At 41.4% G+C, this 26,876-nt stretch overlaps 2 protein-coding genes across 2 annotated transcripts in view; one reads left to right on the top strand and one right to left on the bottom strand.

The window, feature by feature from the left end:
* LOC145776299 (uncharacterized) overlaps positions 1–18,606 on the bottom strand; it is a 61,218-nt gene extending 42,612 nt beyond the window's left edge. Inside the window, exons 1-29 of the mRNA XM_082587701.1 lie at positions 18,540–18,606; positions 17,034–17,073; positions 16,717–16,835; positions 16,188–16,283; positions 14,427–14,516; positions 14,075–14,170; positions 13,180–13,275; positions 12,818–13,035; positions 12,035–12,159; positions 11,581–11,792; positions 11,011–11,138; positions 10,603–10,725; positions 10,018–10,123; positions 9,508–9,745; positions 9,002–9,166; positions 8,309–8,496; positions 7,806–7,920; positions 7,318–7,391; positions 6,945–7,058; positions 6,301–6,516; positions 5,656–5,896; positions 4,661–4,740; positions 3,781–3,897; positions 3,089–3,233; positions 2,622–2,760; positions 1,778–1,925; positions 1,227–1,402; positions 684–794; positions 454–582 (exon numbers count right to left, since the gene is read on the bottom strand). Of these exons, the coding sequence (XP_082443827.1) occupies positions 454–582; positions 684–794; positions 1,227–1,402; positions 1,778–1,925; positions 2,622–2,760; positions 3,089–3,233; positions 3,781–3,897; positions 4,661–4,740; positions 5,656–5,896; positions 6,301–6,516; positions 6,945–7,058; positions 7,318–7,391; positions 7,806–7,920; positions 8,309–8,496; positions 9,002–9,166; positions 9,508–9,745; positions 10,018–10,123; positions 10,603–10,725; positions 11,011–11,138; positions 11,581–11,792; positions 12,035–12,159; positions 12,818–13,035; positions 13,180–13,275; positions 14,075–14,170; positions 14,427–14,516; positions 16,188–16,283; positions 16,717–16,835; positions 17,034–17,073; positions 18,540–18,606 (3,912 nt within the window). The remainder of the gene's footprint in view (positions 1–453; positions 583–683; positions 795–1,226; positions 1,403–1,777; positions 1,926–2,621; positions 2,761–3,088; positions 3,234–3,780; positions 3,898–4,660; positions 4,741–5,655; positions 5,897–6,300; positions 6,517–6,944; positions 7,059–7,317; positions 7,392–7,805; positions 7,921–8,308; positions 8,497–9,001; positions 9,167–9,507; positions 9,746–10,017; positions 10,124–10,602; positions 10,726–11,010; positions 11,139–11,580; positions 11,793–12,034; positions 12,160–12,817; positions 13,036–13,179; positions 13,276–14,074; positions 14,171–14,426; positions 14,517–16,187; positions 16,284–16,716; positions 16,836–17,033; positions 17,074–18,539) is intronic.
* Positions 18,607–24,648: 6,042 nt separating this feature from the next.
* LOC145776298 (uncharacterized) lies at positions 24,649–25,803 on the top strand. Its single transcript, XM_082587700.1, has one exon. It carries the CDS (start codon positions 24,649–24,651, stop codon positions 25,801–25,803), a length of 1,155 nt encoding a protein of 384 aa, XP_082443826.1.
* The last annotated feature ends 1,073 nt before the right edge of the window (positions 25,804–26,876 follow it).

Raw genomic sequence — 26,876 nt, 5'->3', positions numbered from 1 at the left:
ATTAATATCACCAGGCAGAGTAATACAGTAGGTCTTGGCACAACTTTTCCTCTTCATGGATACATCTCAATCCAGGAGGTGTGGGGATCAATCATTCCCTCATTTTGTTCATCTTGGATAATGTTTGTAGTTTAGAGTCTACAAGGTCACAGCCAGAAAGATTAAGAAATGTTCAGCTCTGTCATCATCATCATCATCATCATCATAATCCATCGTCGGTTTGTTCCCCACTAGTGGGGGTGGCCGATTGTTTCCGCGCAGCAATTGTTTTTATCCCTTTTCTCCATTTCACCCTGTCCCTTGCATCTTCTGTGCAAGTGTGATGATGATGATAATGAGCAATTATGTTATCAGTGAGTGCCTGCAGGACCCGGATCGGCTTGGACTATGTGACACGCACCATGTCATTATCGGCTCATCAACAATACAACAACATTGTTCCGTCATAACCACCTCCAACCGACAGCTCTCGAATACTTCGCTGTATAGGATCTTGCAGCTCTTTTGCGCATAATTCAACCTTTGCGGATGTTCATCGCATGGATTGCTCCATGCAGGCGTATCATCGCAGTTCGTTGACGTCTGAAATGTAAAACAACTTCCAAGTCTTTGACGTGTTTCATACTTTGCTACTTTATGATTATTTTAGATGAGAACTAATGACGTCATTCCACCGCCCTAACCTTCCAACTGTTCCCGAACTCCCATGGCGTCACGGCTTGTATGCGGTCACTCTTTATTGCGTCATTATTTTGATTCCCGTCAAAGTTTCCGCAGAGTCCGCACACGTTTCCCTGAAGAACAATCACTTCGTCACGGTTCAATAAACAGCTCACTAGGTGGGGTGACCACAAACTTGACCATTATTTGCAAAACACCCATCGAGTATTAACATAGACAAGTCCGATCACGACATGTCAAGAGGAGCAAAGTGAAGCAGTCATTGATGTGGACACAAACCAAACCAGTTATTTCCTTTCAAGCTACGGTATGCATAGGAGGAGTGGGATGGCAAATCTCATGCTAAATTTGGAATTTTATATGAGCACTACGTCATGCATAAACATAAGAGGTTATGTTATTTTTAAAACTTTCCCAACATAAAGCGGCGGGTAGGATGATCATGGACTGCTATTGATCGGACAGAAAGTTATTGATCTTCGACGGTTTTAGTTTGAGCTAATTTAACATCAAGCTATGAGCCGACAATCCAACCAATAGCAAACCTTGTAACGTGGGTGGAGCTTAACTACGATGCTGGTTTTTTTGTCCCACTGAACGGTTAATCCGACGCTGGTGGATATGATGATGTAATTGCCGATCTCATGGAAGTCCCACTTCATTCCAGTCAGATTTCCAGAGGATCCCAGTGAAGGAGACCATGTGACCAAGTTCTCAACATCTTTGGTGGAAAATATAAGTGATTAACTGCCAACTAACAAAGTGAAAAATTCAATGAAAGAAAGTTGTCTTGCTAAGTGAAGCATTAACCTAAAGAAAATCTTCCGGAAAGCTTATTTTGGGAGTTTTTTGCATAGCCACTTGTACAGGATTTGTACTTGACTGTATGTGATTGGACCATTACAAATCCTATCAGACTAATGAGAGATGTTACGAAAAAGTTGGTTAACTCAGCCCCTCTCCCCCCTAGGGATAATGGAGGGCTAGCAACTTACTGACAAGGACAGCGATATATAAGAGTATAAACAAAATTAGATTTTTGTCCCAGTGCAGTAATTGAAGAATGCAAACGATAAAACGACAAAAAATATTTTACCATATCCGTGGCCTTTGTGCTCCAGTTTGATCGATAGCTTGTCCTCCAAGATGATTGTGATCACTTTGCTGCATGAAACGGGGTCTTGGCTGCACAGTCGGTTTTCTATGTGGATCCGGAAGGAGCCTTCTATGCTCCCGCAGTAATCCTGGAAGATATTAAAGTTGTGGCGCAGACGACATAGCGGATTGAAGATGCAGAATGACGTCACAACAGCGAGTGTACTTTGTCGGGCGAGTTGCGCATGTCCATGACGTGAACAAAGTAAAAGAAATACAATTCAAAGTGTTGTATTTTCAATGAATTCATAACATTTCAACGATTGACATGCTTAGCACAGCAAAGTATCGCATGTTCAAACCAGTACAGTGGTCCCTTCAAACCATAGAGAAATATATACACAAGCCTTGACAACGTGCGAACTGGAGGCCTGACTGAAGGCCGATGTAATTTCGATTTTGAACTCTGAGCTAAATTTACTTTATATCCCTTTGAAACGATAGTTTTAAACATCTAAATTGCCAAAATGTGATCAATGAATCTCAAATCGCTGAAAAAACTACTGATGTTACGTGACAAAGATGACAAATTTTTCTCTATGTCCAGTGTTGCCAGACGCTTTTGGATTTCCAGCACAAAATTAAGTCCATTTTTGTATGATTGCAATAGCACAGAAGTAACTCAAAATCACACAAAATTTAGACAAAGACTATAATTTATTCACTAATACTCAACTATCAATTTATACTAGCGATTTTTGCTACTAACAGATCGGCCTCCAATCAAATTTGAAGCCGCACATTTGCATGGCCTGTGTATAAAAACCGCCATGCTTCAAACATACCTGAGCTAATATGTAGGAGCATGCACCCATGAAATCGTAAGTGAACCCGTCAAATGTTACGTAATGTGAGTCCCCGTACGCCGTACATGACCCCACGCAGGGGTCGTCACTGCACGCCCAACCCCGGTCCACGCACTCGCTGGAAGGGAAGATAATCACTTTAAGTTTGTTTATGACATTACAATAAATGCCCAACAAGAAAAAGCTAGAAGCCACGGTAAGACAATGAGGCGCATAGGTTTGGAATAGAAGGTCATTCTATTACGTCATTAAGGTCATTCTATTACGTCGACAAGAGAAAGTAAAATTTGGTTTTGACGTAATCAAAGAAGTTAATCGTGTTTCTCTTCTTCAGCTCAAGAGATGATGACTAATGTCCAACATCATTGTTGCTGCAACGAATCAGCGTTAAGTTGGAATCAAAGCATCTTCTTCAAGTAGGTGATTACTACACAGTGGAAGCTTACCATTGGTTGCAATCCTGCTGTAGCACGCTTCCTGGAGGATACGCCCGGTCGCCATAATAACAAGGACACTCGTGGATCATCACGCAGCTCCTCTCTTCCTGGTTGTAAACTAAACCATCCGGACACACGCATCCTTGGCAAGAGACTGGAAACATGAAGATGTTTAATCCTCGGAGCAAAACAACAGTATAGTTTGAAATCAACAATGGGGCAAGTTGCGCATAAGCTTCCGCATAAGGTCCGCAAGATACCAAAGATAATTTCCTGGTGTACATTTGCGCATCGGCAACAGGAGTAGCTTGTTATTAACTAACCAACCAGTCGATCCACACTTTCTTGCAGCATTTTGCTTTGAAGTTGTTGAAGGAATGTAAGTCAAACAATGCGGGCCAGACAATTGGTCAAGGTTGCCAGACCCTCAAAACTTTTCAACCAAATCAGGTTGCAAACTAAGCCAAAAACTGAACTTTAAACACTATCGAAGCAATGGAATGGACATTTTAAAAGTGAAATTTGCCCAATGCCTGATTAACATTAACAAACGCAACAAAGAAGTCGGGCGGGGGAAAGCAAGGACAAACTGGATGGGACAACCAACATTCTTCGCATAAATTCGATTCCAAAACAAACACAAAGTAAAAAATGTTTTTTGAAAGCGTTAAAAAAAATTTTTATATATTTTTTGTACTTACAAGCAAAACATTCTTCTTGTGCGCCCCTACAGGTTGCCTGGCATCCAACGGCGCCACTATGGGACTGAGTATCGTTGCATCGATGAGGGATCATTCCCGGAGGACATGCAGAGGATCCTGAAAATATTTCAGTTAGAATTGTAAAATGTGTTGGTTTGGGAGGAAGAAACCTCGGAAAGAGAATCTCATCTGTCTATTCCTTTGCATTGTTCCAACCGTGTGTGATGTTGCGCGGCTTCTTGACATCTAACGCTTTTGCGGCTGTTCACCTTGGTCTTGTCAATATGGTTGCAAATATCATACACGAACAGATGACTTCACTTGAACATAAACCTCAGATTATAAAAATAAACTTCCAATTATACGTTCATTCGACATAAGCTTGCAACATGAACGTCCACATCACTTCGGCACATGTCGAATGAACGTATAATTGGAATGCCGCAACACTTTTTGCAAGGAGTTGTGTTGAGTTATTTCATGATAAACTGTTTCTTCCGATTTTGTACAATGAGTGGAAGCTGTGGATGTGCCTTGATTGTGCCTTGTCAAGGAAGCGTATTCAAAAAGCGACCAATTATGATGACATAGAAAACTTTTGAAGCAAAATGCGAGACAAAGATACAAGTTTAAAAGGCAAGTTCCCACAAAAAAATTAAAAGCTTAAAGGTTCCAATGCATTACACCTCAGAGCCTGATACGATGGTCCTGGTTCACAAAACAACATAAGATTGGCCGCAGATGAATTCTTAAACATTTACTGTACATGGCAGCTGCCAATGCTTCTAGCAGTTTGAACTGGTACATACCGGTTGAACACCACTTTCTGCCATTACGTCACCGTAGGCAATAAAGACAAACAAAATCAATCAATCCTCACTGTATGTTCTCGCTCCATGTGAGACTCTCCCATCCTCTTCCTTGATGTCTTGGCACATGAACTCCCCATCACGGCAGTGGCTGCAATTAGGGCATGAAAATATATAGCACTTGATGAATGTAAGCTGCATTGCTGCGTTGCTGCATTGCTACGTTTGTCGGCTGCATTGCCGAGTGGTGAGAGCCCTGGAATGACACTCGAAAGGGCGCCAGTTCGACACCGCTCAATAGCCTCTGGCAAGACACTTAAAGGCATGCCTGAAGGTGGACACGAAGATTGGCTTTCTTGCCTTCCCGTCCATTTAATCTAAATCTTCAATCATCAAGCGTAAGCCTGGATACGACAAACGTAAGCATAAGATATGGTTCCGCTTTAATACTCCACCAATGATAGCGAGGTGGGCCAACTACCTCCCATGATCAGGCCCGGATTTAGGGGGAGGCAGAGGGTGTAGTTTTTGAAGCCTTTGAAGTTTCTACAAAATGCTTTCTTTTTCTTTCAAGGTTAATTTTTAGTCACAAGGTGGCGACTGAGCTTGGCGTAAAGGCATTAGCGGTGTGGGTGACTTTCAAGTTACTTTGCAAAGTGTTTTCGCGCCCTAGGCGCGAAATTTTTTTTTTACCGGGGCCCTCCGATCTATAAGTGCCCGGGCCCCACATCAGTTTAACTCGCCCTTGCCCATGATCATCGTCCATCACCTAGGAATGTTCATAGTAGGCAAGGTGAAAAAAATGTGACGCTATGGGACTTCAAGAAGATCTTTTTAACATCCATCTCTACAAGATTACTTGGATTCATGAATTGCGTTTCTGGATGTTGAAGGTTGAACGACAAAAACAACCATATTGTGGTGACGTATAATTCAGGACTGGCTGTGCCGAAGTGGCTTAGAAAATACATCGATAACCAGTCGTCACGTGGCACTACGTGTTGTTTTGTTCTGCGTAACCTACACACACAGCGCTATCGAGAAATGAATTGAAAGCATATCTCACCATGTTGTCGACTCCCTGTGGACGGTGTCGAACGCCTGGTAGACCTGCCCGTGGTGGTAGCACTGGCATTGTGACTTCATAACGCATTCGTTTGTTGCGTCCAAGTACAAACCTTTTGGGCAGTTGCATCCTTGGACACACTCTTCCGAGCAGCGCGCTGATTGGTCAGATATTGACTGACAGGTGGACGTGCATGAGCTGGCACACTCTTGATAAATTTGATTTCCGGGGCATGTGACACCTGGAATAGTACGCATGAATAAATCAAGGGAAATAGAGCAACGAATTTAATTTTTCTTTCCATTAAAACAAAATTAAAAATGTCTATCATCAATAATTACCCTCATCATCAGTTACCAAAGACCAGTCATGTTCAGGTTCAAGTGGAAGCATTCAGTCATTGTTTCAGCGTCTGAGGCTGAAGGTCTATTTTATAATCACTTCCTGTCAAAGAAGTTGGTTTCATCTTCCAAGGCATGTGGTTTTTCCGCTTGATTTACTGGACGCCGGATGCGCAATCGTGGACAGAAGACATCGCTGTGCAACAGTGACGTCATCTCTCGCAACACTGGAGTCAATCGCAGCAAGAAAAACGCAAATACTTTCACGCTTCAGTGGATTAGAAGAAAACTAGCATCAACTCACCGCAGAAGTCACGTGATCTCCATGACATCACGTGACCGGCATGCGCACAAAGTCTTGCGTAATGCGCTATGACATCACACAGACACACTTCTCCGTCGTCACATTCGCATACGTCATAGCGGCACATGTCGTAGTAAGGCTCTGGATTGACGTCACGATGACAAGCAGCGAATACTGGTCCGCGTATGACGGAACAGTGGTCGCTCGCGAACGACACTGTGGATGCAGAAAACTTCACATTTACCGCAGTCGCTTATTTCCTTACAACTTTTCAACAACAATTTTTCAGAAAACTACAATAACTATGAGAATCTTTATCCTCGGACTGTGAGAACTTCTTTGAAACATTAATCCTGGTAGTTTCGCACATTTGTAGAATTATTGAACAACTGACGCAGGGTCGGTCACCCAGATTGACGGAGTGAAGTTTCGGATTGTTGAAGTCTTGTTTTAAGTAATTTTTCCTGCTGCAAGGTGTCGCGAAGCGAAAAGATGTCCTTAAAGTGCGTTATTCAAGCGCACATGCTGCAGTTGCCTCCTGTCCTGCCAGACCAGAACAACTAACAATGACAAGCCAACACCGAGATGAATCTTTGTTGTCGTATCCACGCGTCACTGGTTTCTGTCGCTGATTGGTCAGTTACCTCTTTGTTGATTGACAAGACAAGGCTCCACCCCATGCGATTGCGCAATATCGATGCAATCTGATGTTGCCTTCCAGGAGTTGCCGAACGACGCCGCATTCCTTTCCACGATGCCTGGGAATAAGAGTTCAGATACAAATTCACCAGAAACTCGTCGACCTTTTATTTTGAAACCAGTTGTGTGTTATCTCTTCCGTGACGTTATTGATGTGTGAGATACAGGATCTTGCCTCACGGGTATTTTGAACCTTTGACACTTTTTTTAATCATTGACGTGTCGCATGTTGTAGCTGGTACTATAGTTTTTGTTCCTCACACTCTAGCAACGAAAAGTGTTTGGAATCATGCAAAGAAACAAACACACGCGACCTACCATTGGAATTTTTGAGGTCGTCCTTTTGATTCCCGTTGTAATTCCCACACAACCCGCACAGCTTCCCGCGCCACCTGCAATGTTGCCAGTGTTGCCATAGCGTATCTTTCACTTTCAACTTGACAGTGCGCACACAAAACCTCCAGTAATCAAATCTAACCTCTACTCACCCAACCCTGAAGTTTTAGTAAAAATTAAAATAACTTTTGAAGCTTGTCGGAAACGTCATGCAATACGTCATCGCAAGTGACGATGTCCACTAGGGTTGGTTGCTGTGATGAGTCCAGGCTAAGCCCGGTGGTTGAAGAACTCAAGATTTATGTTGGTTGGGAAAGTTGAACACAAAGCTTAGACTTCCTAAACTATTCCATCCGATATTTGTTGGCAATAGGATTAGATGCAGTCCAATAAATGAAAGAGGAGCAACGCTTTCGCATTGTGCACATAAACAAAGTGGTGCGATAGAAATTGGATAGTGACGTAACAACCTGGTATCAGCTTTCAGATAGACACGTGACCTTCCATCCCACTCTAGGGAAATCCCCATCGCTGTGGATTGGAATCGAGCGAATGAAGAAGAGAGCTTGAAGATCTGAAAGTAATCTGGAAACAAAACATAGTTTGCATTGATAGAAGAATCTCAATGGAGACTGCCTGGTGTAGACCCACAACTTAACGCAATATGAAGGTTGTAGAGGACAATGAACCACCATCAAACATTTTGCGTTGATGCAATTCTGGTTTATAGGTTTGTCAGGAGGTAAAAATGGTCGGTTGCCCACAAACAAATGGAAGATACAACTGGGACTTCTATTATTGTAGTGCTAGACTAGAGGAATGAAAGCAACTCTACGAAGATGCAACAACAAGATTGCAGGATGTAAGTACAAGATCAGCACCATATCTTGCCAGTGTTGCCAAACTATTCTCATTCACTACTGAAAGCAACGTTATTGAAAGTTATAAATTTTGATAAGCAGTCTTTGAGTACCTCGTATAAAGGGTAGTACGACCCCCTCTCCATCTACGCTGATCGCACTTTGTTGACCCATCCTGATCACGACCCTCCCGGCTTTCCCCTGGTCCCCTGGGCCGGTGGGGATCTTCATGATGATGGTGACGTCCTTGGTGCAAGTTGCGGCTTGGTCGTTGCCGCACACCGAGTTGTCGACGATCACGCTGCGGACATTGAAGGTTACGTCAATAATCGTTGAAACATCGTCTGTCAACGTTGGAACAATGTGGACCTCAACAAATTGTTTCAGCCGACGTTCAGACAATGAACAATTGAACAATGCCATACAAATGACCGGAAGCTTGATAGAATCGACCTGTGAAGTCACAATACTTTAAATACAACGGAGAGGAAGTGACTTCGGTGCATCTTGAACGCAACGAATGTTCTGCATGAGTTTGTCGGATCCTTGTTATGTTACAACTTAACTAAGACAAGACAATTGCTCATCTTTTTTCGGACAAGGCACCACTTCACAAAAACCACTCGGATCGTGTGGAGCCCAAATCAATTGGGATGAGATTGATATTTAATTTCATATTGTCTAAGTAACGTGTATATTCGTTCAGTAATTCAACAATAATTTATCAAGACTTCCAATTGGGAAAGTCGTCTAAACCAGCTCTTGAACACAGAGTCCTGCATCAGGGGAAGATAGTCTAAAGATACCTGAAGGAATCATTTTCAGTGCAGTCCCTGGCGAATGTGTACTGGCATTCCCCATGCATCGTGTAGGAGAGCGAGTCGAACGTCTCGTAGTGGGGGTCGCCTATCGCGGAACATGTCCCTTCGCACTGTTCATCCGCACACTCCCATATCGCTCCTCCGCAGGTGCTAAAGACAATGTTAAGCAAGTCAAATCCAAAGCGCCAAGTAGTGACAGAAGTTGTGGAAATTGTTGGGCCGTATCGCAATGTTGGACGTCTGTAGCTTCCCACTGCGTGATTACATGTAACAAGCAACAGTTGCTACGTAATAATGATAACGTGACAGTAGTCAATGACTGATAGGTTGGATAGTCATCACCTGTAGCTGCTAACACATGATATTGAAAACTAATAAAAGCATCCATTCATCTAGTCTCCGACAACTGCTTAGACTATTACGTCATTTCTACCCGATCATGGCTTCGAACTGAAGCGACCTTGCGCAGCAGCAGCGATTGTCAGACTCACCACGATGAGCACTCCTGCTTGAGAACGTGCCTGGCCGGGTATTCGATCCCGTTGTGCCGGCACGGACACTCTAGTGCCTCGATGCATGTGCCGTTGTGAAGCACGTAACCTTCTGCGCATGTGCAACCGTCCACACAGTCGTCATGGCAATCATGTGACGGAGTGATGACGTCATGGCAAGTCTTGGGGCAAGATGATCCACACTCTTTGTAGACCATCCCGGTGGGGCACTGGATGTCTGAGGAATAAAAAAATAAGGTTGTTGAGAAAACACGAATGACTCCTCCTGGTTGTCGAGTGAATAATTAGAAACAAACTTTCACTTTTTTAATTTCGGTGGCAGAAGTTTCAAGGTAAATGCTATTTCGATGATTATGAGGATGTAAGTTTTCTAAACTGTGCAGGTGCCATCCTTTGAACCAGCAAATAAAACCAGAGGTAGTTATCGAGTACAAGAGCTTTGATCTCACAAACCAAACAACTTGCTCGATTGAAAGTGAGCTGGCTTACCGCAGAAATCTGACTTCCTCCACTGAGGCACCAGCGCAGTCTGAAGGATGCACTGACGAGCAAACTGACTGACGGAGCTGCAGTGGCAATTGGATTGAAAACTTTTCTGAAAGGAAAACAAAAGCAGAAATCAGGAATTCGACGGAAATATTGTTAATGGTTCTCTCAGCGAAGCCAAAAAACGAGAACGTGAAAAAAGTTTCTAGAAAAAAATGTGATCTTGAGAGAATGTTTTATGCTTGTTTCTATCCACCTACAATTTATAAATTTGCCTCCAATGGTATTTGTCATGCATGAGCCACTTGACATCTCTGCATTGTGACGAGCATCTGCTAGCTGTCACTTGTGTTTAGTTTTGCAAAGGTCACAAAGTTAGGCGTACGTCAATCACACACCTCAGCTGCCTACATCATTATGAGGACGCCATGTTGGTACGCGAAGCATTCCGGAATAACTTGATAATTGTATTTTATAAATGAAGAAACTAGTTTGGAACACTGTGGAAGTTTGTGCTTGCGATCTATCACCCTTGACTCTCATGCGGTAACCATGAAGGCAGAAATATCAATAACAATTCTCGCTCACCTCACAGCGACACAGATCTTCAACGCAACTGTTCACTAGCGGCGTTGAATCGACACCGGCAGCCAAACAATCAATGAAGGCTTCGTTACCAGAGATGAAGATTTGGCAGATGGTGCGCATCGTCTATAGACAACAAATTTTCAACAATACAACAGCCATAGACGGAATAAAAGGGACAAACCAGACCAGGGTTAGTACAATACCTGAAGCGGTGTTATGTTTACAGTTGAACTGATATTTCAGCTATGAGGAGGCTAAACCGCTGTCTTGATGACGTAGTTTTTGTTTAATTCAGCCACAGCCAAAAACCTAATAATTTCATCGGCAAACAAATAACCAACACAATGACGATGCAAAGTCGTGTATGATGTCACAATCCGAAACAGCTTCCAATCGACTGCTACTCACATTGACGACATTGTCACCCACGCCTGAGCAGTCGTCAGTATCCGACGATGGTTCCTCGCACAACTGATGATGATCAACCAAAACCTTCCATCCTCGAGCCATCCAGAGGGGACTGGATGCCTGTGTTCCTGAAGGAGATGAATATTGATGATCAAACAATGATAATTCCTCTCTATTTAGTTCCGGAAGCGAAGGCAAGACAATAATTCTGCAGGTGATTTTTTTTTGTCATTTATTTTTTTGAACAATATTCAAAGTGTCTAAGTTGATGATAAGCCGGGTGCTGGTGAAGCTATTGTACGGCAGCAACTTTGCAGAATGACACGAACTAGCAAAACCGCTATTACCACAGCGAACCTGTAGCATCAGGCTAAAACAGGTTGTTTGCATCTGCACTTGTGAAGTAAACAACGATCATGCTGCTAAAAGCGAAACTTAATCTATAATAAAGCAAAAGGTGTAAAGCAAAACTCGTTTTAAAAACCAAACGTTTAATCGGGAGATATCGATGAAGCGAAACCATCACACCATTATGACATCCCTTAGGAACGATAGGATCATTCATCTCACCATCGGGTAGAGTCAGGTCGTTGGAGGGATCTCCGTCAGCATTTCCGCATAATCCGCAAACTGATCCGCGGAAAATATCCGTTTTGAGGATTATTTCCGCTTTTTCTTCTCCGTCCCACAAGATAGTGAGCCCCAACTTTGTTTGAAGCCCCATGTAGCGACCCACTCGATACAGGGACAGTCCCGGAGTCGAGAAACTCTTCACGTTCGTTCTAAACCAAAACAAAGTGAAGCCTACACAAAACTGAATATTACGTCACTATAGCGTAGCTTACTTATTACTTCACAATTTGTTTCTTTGTGATTATCTGGAGACGTTTAAACAAAAGAAATGAAAAGCCAAGCAACACAAAGGAACTGGATCTCCAACTTTGATTACGTCAAGAAAAGGGCTTCTAATTTCTAAAAACATCTTTATGATTTTCCGAGTTCTCTCCACATGCATCCTTCTCACCTCTCCTTCCCTTGTTTGACCTCTCCATCTGGCAACAAGGTCACCGGTTCAACTCCAGGCAAGGTCACCACTAGCGCAAAGAAATCGTCGGCGTTGTTTCGAAAACGTTCCCGTCCAACTTCCATCTGTTACGTCATAGAAGCGTTACATCATGGGAAACTCAAACTTGTATTTATACCGCCCCCAGTGGTACAATCAAGGTGAAAAATCGCTGAAAACTTCAAACTTTTCCAAACCTGGTGGAAAGGTCATCTAGTCCAGGTCACCACTGGAGCATCTCACAAAACTACACGCGCCGAGGTTCGAACCACGAACGCTTGCTCTGCGCAACTTTGTTACTTTTCGGCCAACAAATTTATTGTAAAGTTGATTTCAAAATACAAACTGACGATGTTTTTCCTGAGAGGTGTAAATCTTTTGAAATTCTTGCTGGAAGGAAAAACATCAAAAAATGTGTTGGAAAAAAACTTTGACGAACACGGTTGGAATGGTAGAATTTTAACAGCTCTAGTGTTTCCCAGCAGTGCCCAAGTAGTAGGCTACAGCCAACACAGAATAGTCAGCTGTGCAACTTGTTGCAAATTTGCAACATTAGGCTACAAAAAGTCAATTGAAAAAAAAACTGTTTAATTTTCTTCTCAAATATTCATTCTATTCTCCCAAAGTCAAGTATTTCCCAAAAATCTTTGATGTGCACATGCAACATAGAGGGCTACGGGGTTGGAACTGAAGCAGAATAATTTATCCACAAGATGAGGCTAGAAAACTTCAAATTTATCTCACCAAGTCACGTCTTGTCTGATTGGCTCCTCTTCTATCATCTGTAGCCATTATGACGTCACGATTCCGAATGAGTTCGACCATAAAGGATCTTTCGTCACAATCCATCGCCATTGTATAGCGACATCTGCCGGGGAAGTTGAAAGTGTTTCCATCGAAACTTCTCAAATGTCGCTGACTCCAAATCGAACAAACAACAGACGAGTGCGATGGGGAATCCCCTGAGATAAGTTTAAGTATAAAATCAACAACAAATCACGTTGAGGTTCGAACCCGGTCCGTGTTTGCTTCGTTACTTCTCGGATTGAAGTCACAAGAATTTCTGAAATTAGTCAAAATAATAAAAATATTGAACAGTCACTCACGGAACTGGCATTGTGACCCCAGGTATCCAGAAGGACACGAACATTGGTTGGGGGCAATACACTTCCCCTCGTTCTGGCAGCGCCTTGTGCAAATAGCTAAAAGATAATGAAGCAATTGTCATCGTAAACAGTCGGTCGTCATGGATACCGCTGCAGCGTAGTTGTGACAACACAAGACAAATTGCAATCTACGACGATTTTGATTAAGCCAGCCCTTCTCAATCAGTGGGCTATGGCTTACTGACGGGCCATGGTAAAATTTTGAGGTGGGCCACAGACCTATTTAAATAGATTTGTTGCTAGATTTATTGAAAAATTTAGTTTCACTTTGCTTGTGGAAACATGTTTGAAACTTTATCGATTAAAGGCCATCGGTAAAGAATGTATCAAAGTGCTATAGCATTTCAGCCGCACCGGTGCCAGGATTTATGTGAAGCAGGGTTGTCCACGTTGGCGTAACACAAAGGCTCGAATCTCCCTTAATGTGGAAGATGGTAGCTATACGTTGTGCGGTCTATTTAACCATTGATTACTAGCCAATAATGTCCAGGAGCAGGTGTCTTACTTATATTCGATTAAATAAATCTGTTTTGAAATATGTTTTGCTGCTTCTGAACCTATTTCGTAGTTTTTGCTTGCATAAAAAGTTAATGGGCCACAGAGTGTTTGTGCAACAAAAATAAGCCACTAAAAAGGTCGCTTTTGTTGCGAGCTACATGTCGCGTAACTGCCAGCAGACGTTAGTGCGACGTCACAACACACCGGCACTAGCTCGGCAAAACTTCAACAAAAGTAGTGCAATATTTTGACCGTAAATATGTTGTAAAAAATTCTTATTCCAGAAAAATGTTCATAAGCTTTATTGAGAGACAGACGAAGTGTGGAGGCTACTCACGTGTCTGGCATGTGTCGCCCTGCCATTGTTGCGTGCATTGGCAGACGGAAGGACGCAAGCACGTTCCATTGTTCAAGCAGCTTGGCTCGCATATCGCTACAACCAAAAGATTCTATAAAACTCTGGCGAGTGTACAAATTTAAGTGAGAAAAGCTGGAGCGGTCAGTAGCCTAGTGATGAAATCGTTCAGCTCGTCTTCGAATTGAAAAATATTTTTTACATTGATCCTAATATCTTTGGGTTCGACTAATTCGAGCTGCAGTGGCAGGTTAAATCTCTACTTGATATGGGACACCGCTGGATGTACAAAGCTACAAATCTGGAACTTGTATTATTGAGTCACAATACTCACGGATATCGCATGCCAGTCCTGTCCATCCGGGAGTGCACTCGCATTGGTCGTCCACACAGTTGCCATGAAGACAAGGAGACTCGCACAGCGCTGCACGATGTAAAAACACAGAATCAAAGTAGTTACAAGCTGCATGAACTTATTTCTGTGACAATCATGATACAAATGAGGTCTGCATACGCCAAAACGACATTATGGCGTCATAACTCTGTTTTGTTTATGTTAAAATTGAATTAATTTCAGTAAAAACACTTTGAATTTTGCAACCTGATATTCTCAAGCGATCCGACGAAAAAAGCTGCTCTACGGAGAAATTCCTACTGTCCTTCTTAGGGTGTGGCCGGCTGAACTGAGCTGATAGTTTATTTGTAAGCGATTCGTTTCAGTTTGGTCTTACAACGAAGCAAGTTTGATTTTGATTTGAAACAAAGAAACTCGCGGTTCGTAAGAAGTTTCGTTCAAAACAAAACTAAGACGTGAAATTTTACGTCTAGAAATAAGAAACCTAGAGAATTAATTTATTTGAGTATATAGAAAGCAAAATATAATTTCAACGCAAAATGGCTGGGATTTAATGAAAACACGTTGCTAGGTCGAAGTTAAAACAAAGAGTAGGGGAGTACAAGAGTTTGAACTGGGTAGGAGCTTTTAAGCTATTTCAGGTCATGGCCAAGACAATGATGGCATTGTAAGTGCGGCGATCAATCGCGTGCGTGTGAAAGTCTGGAGACGACACGAGAGGAAATGTTGGACGGATTGATGGCTATCAGAAAGGTGTTTGCGCAGTTTCCTTGTCATAGTGCACTTTATTGACGCAATAGAAGCCTAAACAATCCAGTAGTCGCACGTTGTAGCAAGTCACCCCAAACAATTCCCAACAATTTTGTTTAGGTGGAGGTTGGAGTTGTTGCAAAGTCATTAAAGTCAATTCCTTTTCGATTAATTATCAAGTCAGCCGGGTGCAAAATGGCTCGCTGGTTTTAATTGAAACTCTTTTTAGTTATATAAAGTAAACTTGACCACTGCTTGATATCACTGTTACGCACCACTGACATTATGTTTTTTAAGAACAAGATACGGAGCAGTTCTTTCACATCAGTGTTGCCCAACCACGAGCAATCCGAACTGTGAAAACGTTTGAAGGCCACTAGACATTTTAATGGAATTAAATATCAATATTACACCAATCACACTAGAATGAAATTCATGGAATAATATTTGCTTGTTTTCTCACAATTCGTTTCTGTGAACTTAGCCTGCGTCGTTTGTGTGACTGCCGTGTGTGAAGCGTCAGTGAAGCGTTCACACAACTTGTAGTCTTCTTTTCTACTTCGCCTTTTAATTTTGTCGGGTAAATGCTGTAACCACTCTGAGCTGTAATTGAACAAGTACTCTGATGCCTAAAGCCAGTGCCTGAAGCCGACGTGTCGATTCCATTGTTCACTGTTGGTGAAATTACGATTCTGTTCGCAGTTTCAGTTTGTGCAGGTTGCAGCGAAGATGTTGGTTCGGCTGGTTTAGTGCTAACTTTGAATTGGATTGTGGTGTGGTTATTTATTTTGCAGATTTGAGTTTTAAGACCAGAAAATCCAAACTACGGTTACAATACATCCCTTAAAAAGTACCAGGTGAGCTTTAATACTATTTAGCAGCCTATTCCTAACAAAGCTTTACTTTCCGCAGCCGATTAGCTCCCTGTAGTTTCACCTACGAACTATTATTCTGTAGTTAGTGCTAACAGCGCTCTCTGCGGTTGTTTACCTTGAGTGCAATCTGGGCCGGTCCATCGGTCCAGACACAAGCAAGTATCGGCCGCGATGCAGCTTCCCCCATTACGACAGGGGGGTTCACATATAACTGAAAACAAAACGGAATAAAAAGTTTAGATTTTTTCATTAAAGTTGTGTTTCTAGGTTGTTAAAAGTTTAATGTATTTTTAAAAATTAGCTCCAAATGTTCTACATTCGCACCAAGCATTGCAAGTAATCAAAATGAAACAATGAGACAAAAAAATAAATGATAAAATATTTTCATGAGTTCTTCTGGTGACTTAAACTGCTCTACCAAAATACTTTGAAAGTGATGATCAGTTTGATTACCGACGTTTCGTCGGTCAGCACGGCCGACTTTATCAAAGAAGCTGTAAACACTACAAGCTTGGCAGCAAATTGGCACAACGCTTAAACATAACGAATGAAGAAACCAGATAGAATAATATGGAAATAGTTTACTTCTATTTTCATGTACTCTCAATGCAGCTGTGCCATATGGACATTGCGTCCATTCTTACCCTTATTTGGAATCTGTTCTCGATTTCCATTGAGGAACTCGCTTATCTCTTTGCTGGAATTTTTAGAATCTTTCAGTATCTCATTGGCTTGGAGCAGAAGATCCTGAAGTTGGGTTGTTCTAAAAAAACAATTAAATACAGGAAAGGATTGGAAGAAACGAAACTGTTTTCAGCGCAGGGCAACACTTTAAATATTTTATAAATTTGAGTTTGTCAACCAGATAGGCAATTGTGCAATGTGCATATGAACAATTAGACCAAAGTGGTGGGAAACATGAAATCAAAATCTAAACAAAGTGATTGGTGACAGATCTTACCTCTTATCGCCTTTTGCTGCTTGGCAACATACCAAGGTGTCTGGAAGTAAAAGAGAATTTGAAATCTCGGTGACTTCACAATTGCGTTTTCTGCTAACGATCGAGGTCTGTCAGGTTCAACTACATCTACCTGACATCATTTATTATTACGTTATATGTCAAGTGTGGTAGAACAAAGTCGGTTTTTGAATATAATAATTTGAAAAATAACACATCTTCCCTGCCTAGGACTTTATTATGAAATAGAAAAGGCAATTCAGAAACAGCGCTTTGCATGCACCTTCATTTAGGCCTCACAGTATCATACACTATAAGCTACATATCAGTAGGCTTTTAAAGCCTATTTATATGCGGCTATCAACTAAGTCAAAAATGCCCAGTTTTAAGTTTATACTTGGAAATTTTGTTTTTTATTTTAAATTATCATTAACCGTGAACTGAACCCAGTGCCGTTAGCCAGGTAGGCTACCAAGGAAATGTTTGAGCCCACAATCAATATAAATTCCAAGTGGAATCCACTATATTTAAAGAATACGCGCTGGTTTCTTCAAGCTCTCGGGCCCTTACTAAAAGTTACGGACCCCTAAAATCATCCCGGACTCAACAATAACCCCTAGACCTCCTAGTCAACTCTACTCGTTAAACTAATCTAATATTAACTTAAGTAGTCAATTCTTCTCCAAAATTGTCCTCTAGCTCTTGCATTGTTTGCAAATTTGTTTTGGGTTCGCGAGCACAGAATAAAAACAAAAGACGAATATTCGTTAAATATCCGTCTCCTCTTGTTAGGTTTCCAAACTTACAAGAAATCTCCTGTTATTTTTATCGAAGTCATCTAAAACAGATTTCCTGGTTTTGATCAATGATTTGCCATTTCCTACACAACTTCTACTACATGACATCAAGACAATAACTTCAACAATGACCGGAGCATCATTTTGTCGGACTCGATGGCCAACCCTGCGTCAAGGTTTCGTAGCGTTTACGAGTATGCGAAACTGAAAGTTTGAGCCTGGAAAGTTTCTTTGGAAGCTTATTTCTGGCAGTTTCTTCGCATACTCGTAGAGGCTTTGAACCACTGATGCAGGGCGGTCACCGAGGGTGACAGAGTAAACTTTTCGATTGTTAAAGTGCGGTTGCGGGGAATTATTCAATCCAGTAGGTGGCAATGAATTGAGAGCAGTCCTTAACATGCATTGCTGAAGCGCACACCTCGAGAGCCGAACCAGTGCCGCTTGATCTTGAGTCGAGCGAGTAGCCACCGAACTACTGTAAGGGGAGATGGATTAAAAAAGTTAACAAAAATCTGTTTAAAAAACCTGCAAAGCAAAATGGCCTAACACAGGCTCCTCTCGGCTGGAAGTGAACCGGTAACCCAGATGTCTATTGCTCAAGAGCTGATATCTATGCTTATGCAGAGCATCGAACTCACAACATCGAGCCACTGCGCTAACAATAATCAAGCAACATTTTTTCATCTTATCAACAAATATCGATCTAACTTACTTGAAGCCAAGAAATGAAGGATCAAAAATAGAGCGCAGAAAACAGACGACTTCATTCTGACCTCCATGACGACAATGAGAAGTGAAGCATGAGAACCTGCCTCGAGAAACCGACCATATTTTTAACTTTTGTCACATTTCTGGCTGCGGTCGCCGTTCTGACTGGACAAGGCGATAGAATCAGGTCACTCAGGTGTCAATGAGCTGACAAGGTTTTCTAATCAAAGGAAACATTATTGGAATGGCAATCTGTGGAAATCAAACCCCAATCAAGGAAGTCTTCAGCGAGTTCTCGCTTTGCGTACGCGTCAAACTTTCATTGGAGGTGTGATTGTGACATAATGATGTCACTATGGACCTTTGTTATGTAATCAACAAATCCGTGTGAACCGGACAATCGTTAATTTGTTTTTCTTTTTGAAGGCGTCATATCACAAACAAACAGCATGAATAAAATAGTCCAAACAATATAGCCTATTCTATTGTATGACTGTAGGTTATAGATAATGGTGCAGTCAGGATGGTATCGAAAGACCGTAAGCGGTCGTCTGCTGTATAGCCTGCCATCGCCCCATAACAAGAAATCTAATCTAAGGTAGCGCATGACTCAGCGCGCTTTGTTTTTTACATAACTACTTATTCTCTATGGTTCAACAGTGTAACAAAGCAAACTCTCTGACAAAGCTTTATTTATAAATGCACGCAAACGCCATAGCGATCTATCTATCAGGTAAAACCATCACACAAACCATGCCAACGTGCAGGTTTAAAATTTGACTGGAGGCCGATATGCTATGCTTTATAACCGCCACAATTGCTGGTAGGCCTATAAATTGATAGTCTAAGTCAGGGGTGTGCAACGTACGGCCCGCGGGCCAAATGTGGCCCGCGAAGAAAAATTGTGCGGCCCGCGAAGATGTGGCAATTTTGAATTGTGTGCGGCCCGCGAAACGTGTTTAGAATTTAGTTTAGTCTGGTAAAAAGGTAAAGGTGGGTCCCATACTTGATTCAAGCTTTGGGGGATGAGAAGATAAGGTTCTCATTGTACTAAGCCTTTGGCACTAACGAGAGTAGGGTGGCCAGTTCCTTTCTCTCGGCCGCCTTTCCTTCAGCAACTACGCCCACCCAATTTATTACACCCTGGGTAGAGGTGAGCGGTCCTTGTCAACAACCAGCGTAAGCCGGGAGTCGAACCAGGTTTACATAATTGGAAAGCCAACGCCTTATCCGCTGCGCCATCCCACCGCAGGGCAACGTGTCTGGTACGTGCAAACAATTCATTATAGAGTGGATTATTGTACATTTCGCACCTTCTGTTAACTATTTTAGAAATCTCCCACTGGCCACCGCTCATCCGATTGTATTTAATTATTTGGAACGTCAGTAGATCAGAGGCACAGAATTGCACAGAGAATAGTTCAAACTATGAAACCGTATTCTGACAGTAATTTTGTGAAGCAGTGTCTTATCGATGTCGCAGAAGAAATGTGCTCTAAAATGAAGAGTGCGTGCGAGAAAATGGTGGACGATAGCAAGGAGTAGGCTATCGATCATCTTGCTTGTGATATTAGTGACACTCTCACTCTCAATAAGGATAAGGTGAAGAACTTTGTTTCATGGAGCTTTGCGATCGATGAAAGTAGGCTACGGACCAGAAGGACACAGCACAGTTGGTCATATTTGAAAAGGAGTGGACAAAGACTTGAACGAAACGGAAGAGCTTCTGTCATTACAGTCAATGAAGGGTACGACAACTTACTGGTGCTGACATTTTTACTGAATTGATGCTTTTGACAACTTCGAACTGGACTTGTCCAGCTTATGCGGAATCGCAACTGATGGTGCTCGATCCATGTCCGGAACTGGCATTGGATTCATAGGCAGGGCCGTTGACAGGATTTCTCGGGCCCCCTTCATCGACAAAGTTACGAATATAAAGGTTGTGTACAAACTTTTATTGATGTCGTTTAAGCATGGTCATTTAACAAATCTTGCGCAATCTTAAAATTTCTTGAACCGCAAAAACGTACTATCTCAACCTAGCGGTTGCTTTTTTGAACTTTTATTTATTACATGGCGCTAGACTATTACTTCCCGATTTCATTGATGTTTCACTGGTCATTCTAGGCTCACCAGAATAGAATTTACAGCACTGCAGACAGTCAGAAAGTTGTCAAACATTTGCTGATTACTGCAATCTGAAAAGGGTTTTGGTCTAATTTTTAGTGCAGAAATAGGAATAGTAATCTTCTTACCTGTGCCATTTCAGTTTATGAGTTTGAACAAATATTAGCCTGTTTATTTTGAAATTCGTGTTTCGGGTAATATTCGTGGTTAGGGAAATCACTATAGCCTACTAGACTATATTCTTATTTTACTGTTTGGTGGTAGAAGTGGCTATTTTACCACCAGAATGCTGAAGTGGGCCCGGTACCCAGAAGGGGGGCCGGTACATTAATTACCATCTGACAGCTAAAATGGCTGTTTTAACCTCTGATGGCAATTCCTTCAGATCTGATTAACTCATATTAAGATCTTGATAATGTTTGAAGTTGCGGGGAATTTTTTAAATCCGGGCCCCTTAAATATTCCGGGCCCGGGTCCAAAAGTACCACCTAGACCCCCCTGTCAACGCCCCTGTTCATAGGTCTCTTGAAGTCTACCTTGAGGAAGAGAAAAATCGATGATGACATAGCAATTTTTCATTGTATCATTCACCAGCAAAACCTGTGCGCAAAATCCTTGAAGTTCAAACACGTCTTAAGTCCAGTTCTTAAGGCAGTAATTTCATTCGAGCACGAGGGCTCAACCATCGTCAGTTTCAAAAGTTTCTGGATAATCTCAACACGACACATAAAGATCTACTTTACTTTTCCGAGGTGCGTTGGTTAAGCAAGGGCTGCATGTTGCAACGATTTTACGAACTGCGGAAAGAAGTCGTAAATTTTTTGATTTTACCGAAAACATCTCAACCAAGATGACTTTCCACATTTGAAAAAAACATGACTTCAAAAATGACTCTTTTTGGCTAAACGTATTTGTGCGAAAAGATTTTTTCTAAAATGAGCGTCATAAAATATCCCCATCGATCCGTTCTGACAGGCGAACACCTGGAAAATGGACTTCGAATTGCGAGCACTTCCATTAAAGTAAATTTGGAAAAAGTCGTCCGGAAAAGAAACCAGCTGCAAATTTCTCACTGAACTCGTAGTCGGTGTGACAATAAATTTGAATAGCAGTTTTCTTTAGAAATTTATGTGTCTTAACTTATTATTTCTGCAAGGAGATAACCTCTAATAATGCCATAACATTAACATGAATAACAAAAAAACTACTTTTTTGTGCCTGCAACTACTAGAAAACATATGTTAAATAAACGTGTGGCCCGCGGTTTCACCCAGATATTTATATATGGCCCTCCTGTAATAAAGATTGCACACCCCTGGTCTAAGTCAGTGGTTCTCAACCGGGGTGCCGTGGCGCTCTGGTGTGCCATTTACAATAGTATGCCGAGGTGCTGCAAGCTATTTCTCTTTTACCTGTCTTTAAATTGCTAACCCCAATTCGGACCAAGCTATCTTTAGCAGCTAATGGCCTAACGTGTGGATCCTTATTTCATTCACACATTCATTTTCTAAAAACTTTTGATATAAAAACGTTACGAGGTTGCTTTTTTCGCAAAGTTAGAGCAAAATTATTGACAAACTGGTTCAAATTTTAAGTGAACACATACTCTACCAGTTTTTTGCTATTACTCTTTTGCTAAAAGTTTTTTTGCTAAAGGTATGGACGGAAGCCGTCCACCCGTCAGTCCGAATAGGGTTAATTTGGATCATTGCTGCTGATAAAATTTTTATCCACGGTTGTTATTTTTAAATTTTGGTCATGCCGTATACCAAGGATACCCAACCACCGGGTCTCGAAAAGATAGACAAAAGAACAAACATAGACAAACAAGACAAAGTAACTTTAGCATGTTTTATTACAAAGAGATATAACATAATAAAAAAATCAACTCAAACGTTTTCGACACGTAGCCTATCGTCGTACGTGTGTCCTCATCAGGAATTACATCTGCAATCTACATAAAATGAAAATTATGGTCGTAGACTATAATGAAAGTCGTAATGGTAATGAAAATTATAGGCTATGATAAATAAATCTGACAATGCATTATAACTGTAACGACACTCAGGACTGAAAAGCACAAACTGAACAAATGATACAAGAATGATTACGAGTAAATTATACGGCGGGAAATAGATCACATGAAGTGTAAAATACAGGCATGTGACAAACAATTAAAAGAAGTGTTTGGGATGAAATAAGGTTTGTTCCGTCACGGTTTGTTCCAACAAACTGCAACTAGATTAAAGATGGTTGGTCTGCCATTGGGTAACATGAAGTAGCCTATTTTTCTCTTTTGTAAGGAGCCGTAGGCTTAAAAAGGTTGGAAGCCACAGGTAAGCTATAGTGAAGAACCTGTCGATTTAAAAACGGCATTAAACTGACCGATTGACATAAAGAAGTTGCAGGCGTAGCTGCGATAAATTAAGGTTAATATAAAAACATTTGAAGCCAAAAGATACTGAAGTGAAAGTTTACATTGATTTAACTCACCATTCTCTACCACAGTTGAAGGAGGTCGTACAAAACAAAAAGTTATTAAACAAAGGATAAAAATTATTTCTTTCCAAAAAACAAATGTTAGCCTCGTCGATGACTGAGCAAATTGAATTCCGTTGCTACTTGATGACGCCATCTAGCGGTTTTCCTCATCATCATCATTGTCAGCCATTGTTGTTCCACTGCAGGATGAAGGCCTTCCCCATATTTTTATAATTTTGTCTGTCTTTGCACGTTTGTGTCCAGTGTTTGTCGAATTGGTAGAGTTCGTCTCGCCATCTTGTTTTCTGTCTCCCTCTTTTGCGTTTATTGTCAAGCGGTATCCATTCAGTAGCTCTTCTTGTCCATCTGTTGTCAGTTGTTCGCATGATATGTCCTGCCCAATTCCACTTTAAACTTTTTATTGTTTGAATGATATCTTTGATTTGTGTTACTAGCGGTTTTACTTCATCATAAATTCTCACACTAGCTGGACGTTTTTCCTTCAGTCAGATAAACCATTGTAACGTCAGATTTTGGATGAACTGTGTTGGAGTCACAACAGTCAAAACCAATCAAATACTTCCGACGATTTTGTCATTTGATACTGATAGGCCTACTAACTTGGATAGGCGATCGAGTTGGGTCATGATTGGAACATTGCAATTAGAAAATATGATAAAGTTTCATTGAGTGTTAAAGGAATCTTAATTGGTCTACAGCCGTCCAAAAATTGATGAGAAAAAAGGTTCCTCTTCCAAAAAGTCCTGTAATAATAATAATGTTATGGTTTTATTTATTGTCGCTCTACAACAGCTAAGGTCTTTTAGCGACAGGGCTCATTATTAATTTGTATCAGGTTTACGATGTTATCACATTATTACCCGACTCATTCTCACTGCGCGATGCAGGATAGAACACAATCGGTACCGTTTTTAAAGTCTTCGGTTTGACCCGACCTGGAATCGATCTCAGATCTACCAGCACCAGAGCCGAAGGCGAAACCACTCGGCCACTGAGCTGGTAAAAAGTCCTGTGATAAGTGTTCCGGCGGGTCAATTGCCCTCTGGATTAGAATTGAAATTGTGATGAAATTTTGTTGAGATTGAATTTGCGTTGTTTCTGTGTTCTGCGTGATGTGGCTTGCCTGGCTGCAAAGAGATTTCACAACTGATTGTCGCTTTTTGCTGCGTGCCGGGAGCCGTTGTTTCTGGTCACAATTTTGCCTTTGTGTTGGGTTTAGTATTTGGTAAAGCAGGCATCGAAATAGGAAGATTCTAGAGTTTTCAAGCTAGAGGAAGGTTGTGAGATTTCTTCTAGTAAGCATAGCCGATTTTTTGGTTGCGAATTGCCCAGAGAAGCAAGTGTTTTGCGCGGTGCAGAACAAGAAGGAAGGTGCAGTTTGAAATACAAATTTGAGGTCTCAATTTTACATCAACTCAACCAAACTGGAGACAGACGACCCAGAAAACAAGAAGGAGACGCCGTCTCTAAAAAGGAAACGAATGCATTCCGAAGAGGAGTACCAAACGGAAAACAACCCAGACGAAAATGGCAACAATACTACTACAGTCATATTGAAATTGAACCAGCCGGGAGAGCAAAAAAAAACATTAAAAATGTATTCGCCGATACTGATCGACCGATGTCTGCAATATCTAATAGGCGAATACAAATCCTGCTCAGCAAGACAAGATGGAGGACTTCAGTTAAATGCAAACCCAAGCCAGATAGAGGTTATCCTCAAAACAAAGACACTGACGGATGGAAACACCATCAACATTCCGATCACCGCCTACGCCAAAAGACCACCTGGAGCAAGTGGAGTAATATACAATGTTCCTCTCGGCATGGAGGATGGAGATATTCTTGCGGCGCTGAAGGATGCGAACATAAGGTCGGTTAAAAGGTTTAATAAAAGAAATTCTGAATCGTCTGAACTAATTGCATCTACTACTGTATTATTAATCTTCAATAGCAAATCACTACCAGACTCAATAAAAATAGGTTATCAACGATTTAGAGTCTCGCAATACATTCCAAAACCCTTAAGATGTTACAACTGCAATCGATTTGGACACATAGCAAAATTCTGCAGATCTAAAACCAAATGTCTCCGATGCGGTGAACAACACAGGCATGATGAATGCCCAAGTATGGCAGTAAAATGCTCAAATTGTGGTGGAAATCACGTCGCTATTTCTAAAAACTGCCCCAAGTACTTGAAAGAAAAAGCCATTCAGAAAATGAAAACCACTAAGAACTTAACATATGCTGAAGCCTGCAAGCAGCAAAGAGCTGTAAATACAGAAATGCCAAGTTATGATCTGGACTTCCCTCCTCTTGTAGCAAGCACAACTCAAACAAGCCAATTGAATAAAAATCTATCCTCTAACCAAACTAATGACAGTATAAATATAACTCCAGTCACAATGGAAAAACCCGGACCCTCGAAACCAACCAACGTAGGAGACGAGAGCGGCCACTTTATAAATAACCCAATCCTATTTCTTGCTTTTTTAGCAGAAGTGATTACAAAGACAACGTTCGCTCAAAGCCAAAATAAAGAAATTGACATTTTTCAAATTATCGCCGACGCAGCAGGTTCTAGAATGGGATTTCTAACAAACTCGGACATGTTAAAATCACTAATAATTTAATGTTCTTCACAGTGTGGCAGTGGAACTGTCGGTCAATTTATAGGAAAATCCCGGAATTGAATCAACTAATAGCAAGCTCACAAACCCCACCGGATATCATTTGCTTACAAGAAACACACCTAACTCCTAAATACTCCCCTAATATTAATGGATATCATCTCTACAGAAACGACAGACCTGCTCACTTGGGAAAAGGAGGTGGTGTCGGAATCTGCATTAAAAGAAATATCTCCTTTACAGAGCTACCCATCCCGAATGCAGACCCACGGCTGGAAATTATTGCAATTAAAATCGAACACCTAACTGTATGCAGTATATATAACCCACCCACAAACTCATTTGCAGGTGACCAAATAAACTGTATTTTCACTAACCATAAAAAATTATTAATTTGCGGTGATTTCAATGCCCACCATGTCATGTGGGGGTGCAACAACAATAATAATAGAGGGTATGCTCTACTTGAAGTAGTTGAAAATCATGACGCAGTAATCCTCAACACCACTGTTCCCACCCACATGTCTTTAAATAAGCCGGAAATCCGATGGAACACTCTAGACCTCACTATTGCTTCTACTTTCCTTGGTCACAAATGCATCACCGATGTCACCAATGAATTTTTGGGTAGTGACCACTGCATAGTCGCTACTACAGTCAATGTTTCTTCCCCACATAATGCAGAGTTTGTACCATCATGGGCATTCCAAAGAGCTGATTGGGCAAAGTATTCCAAATTATGCCAAGAAAAGCTAAATTCTTCTGTTGTCTCAAATGATATAAATACATTTAACCAAAACCTCTCCGAAACTATCCAACTCTGCGCGTCTATAGCAATTCCTAAAACCAAACCATTCAAATTAAGTGGCGTTCCATGGTGGAATGACAATTGTAAACGAGCAGTAAGGAACAAAAAAATAGCACTACAACGTCTTCATCGTACCAGACACCCAACAGACATCCAAGCCTTTAAACGCCTCCGGGCAATTGCCAGAAAAACTATCATCCAAGCAAAAAAAGAAAGCTGGAACAATTTCTGCTGTTCCCTCGATAGTAAAACAAAGCTTGACAAAGTG

This window comes from Aplidium turbinatum, chromosome 8 (assembly GCF_918807975.1).
Source record: "Aplidium turbinatum chromosome 8, kaAplTurb1.1, whole genome shotgun sequence".
Taxonomy (NCBI): Eukaryota; Metazoa; Chordata; class Ascidiacea; order Aplousobranchia; family Polyclinidae; genus Aplidium; species Aplidium turbinatum.
Note: the sequence above shows the minus strand (reverse complement) of the source record. Positions and strands in the feature narration are given on the sequence as shown.

Bases quoted from the DNA above. Each gene is read 5' to 3' on its own strand.
- LOC145776298 (XM_082587700.1), top strand. From the start codon at position 24,649: ATGCATTCCGAAGAGGAGTACCAAACGGAAAACAACCCAGACGAAAAT.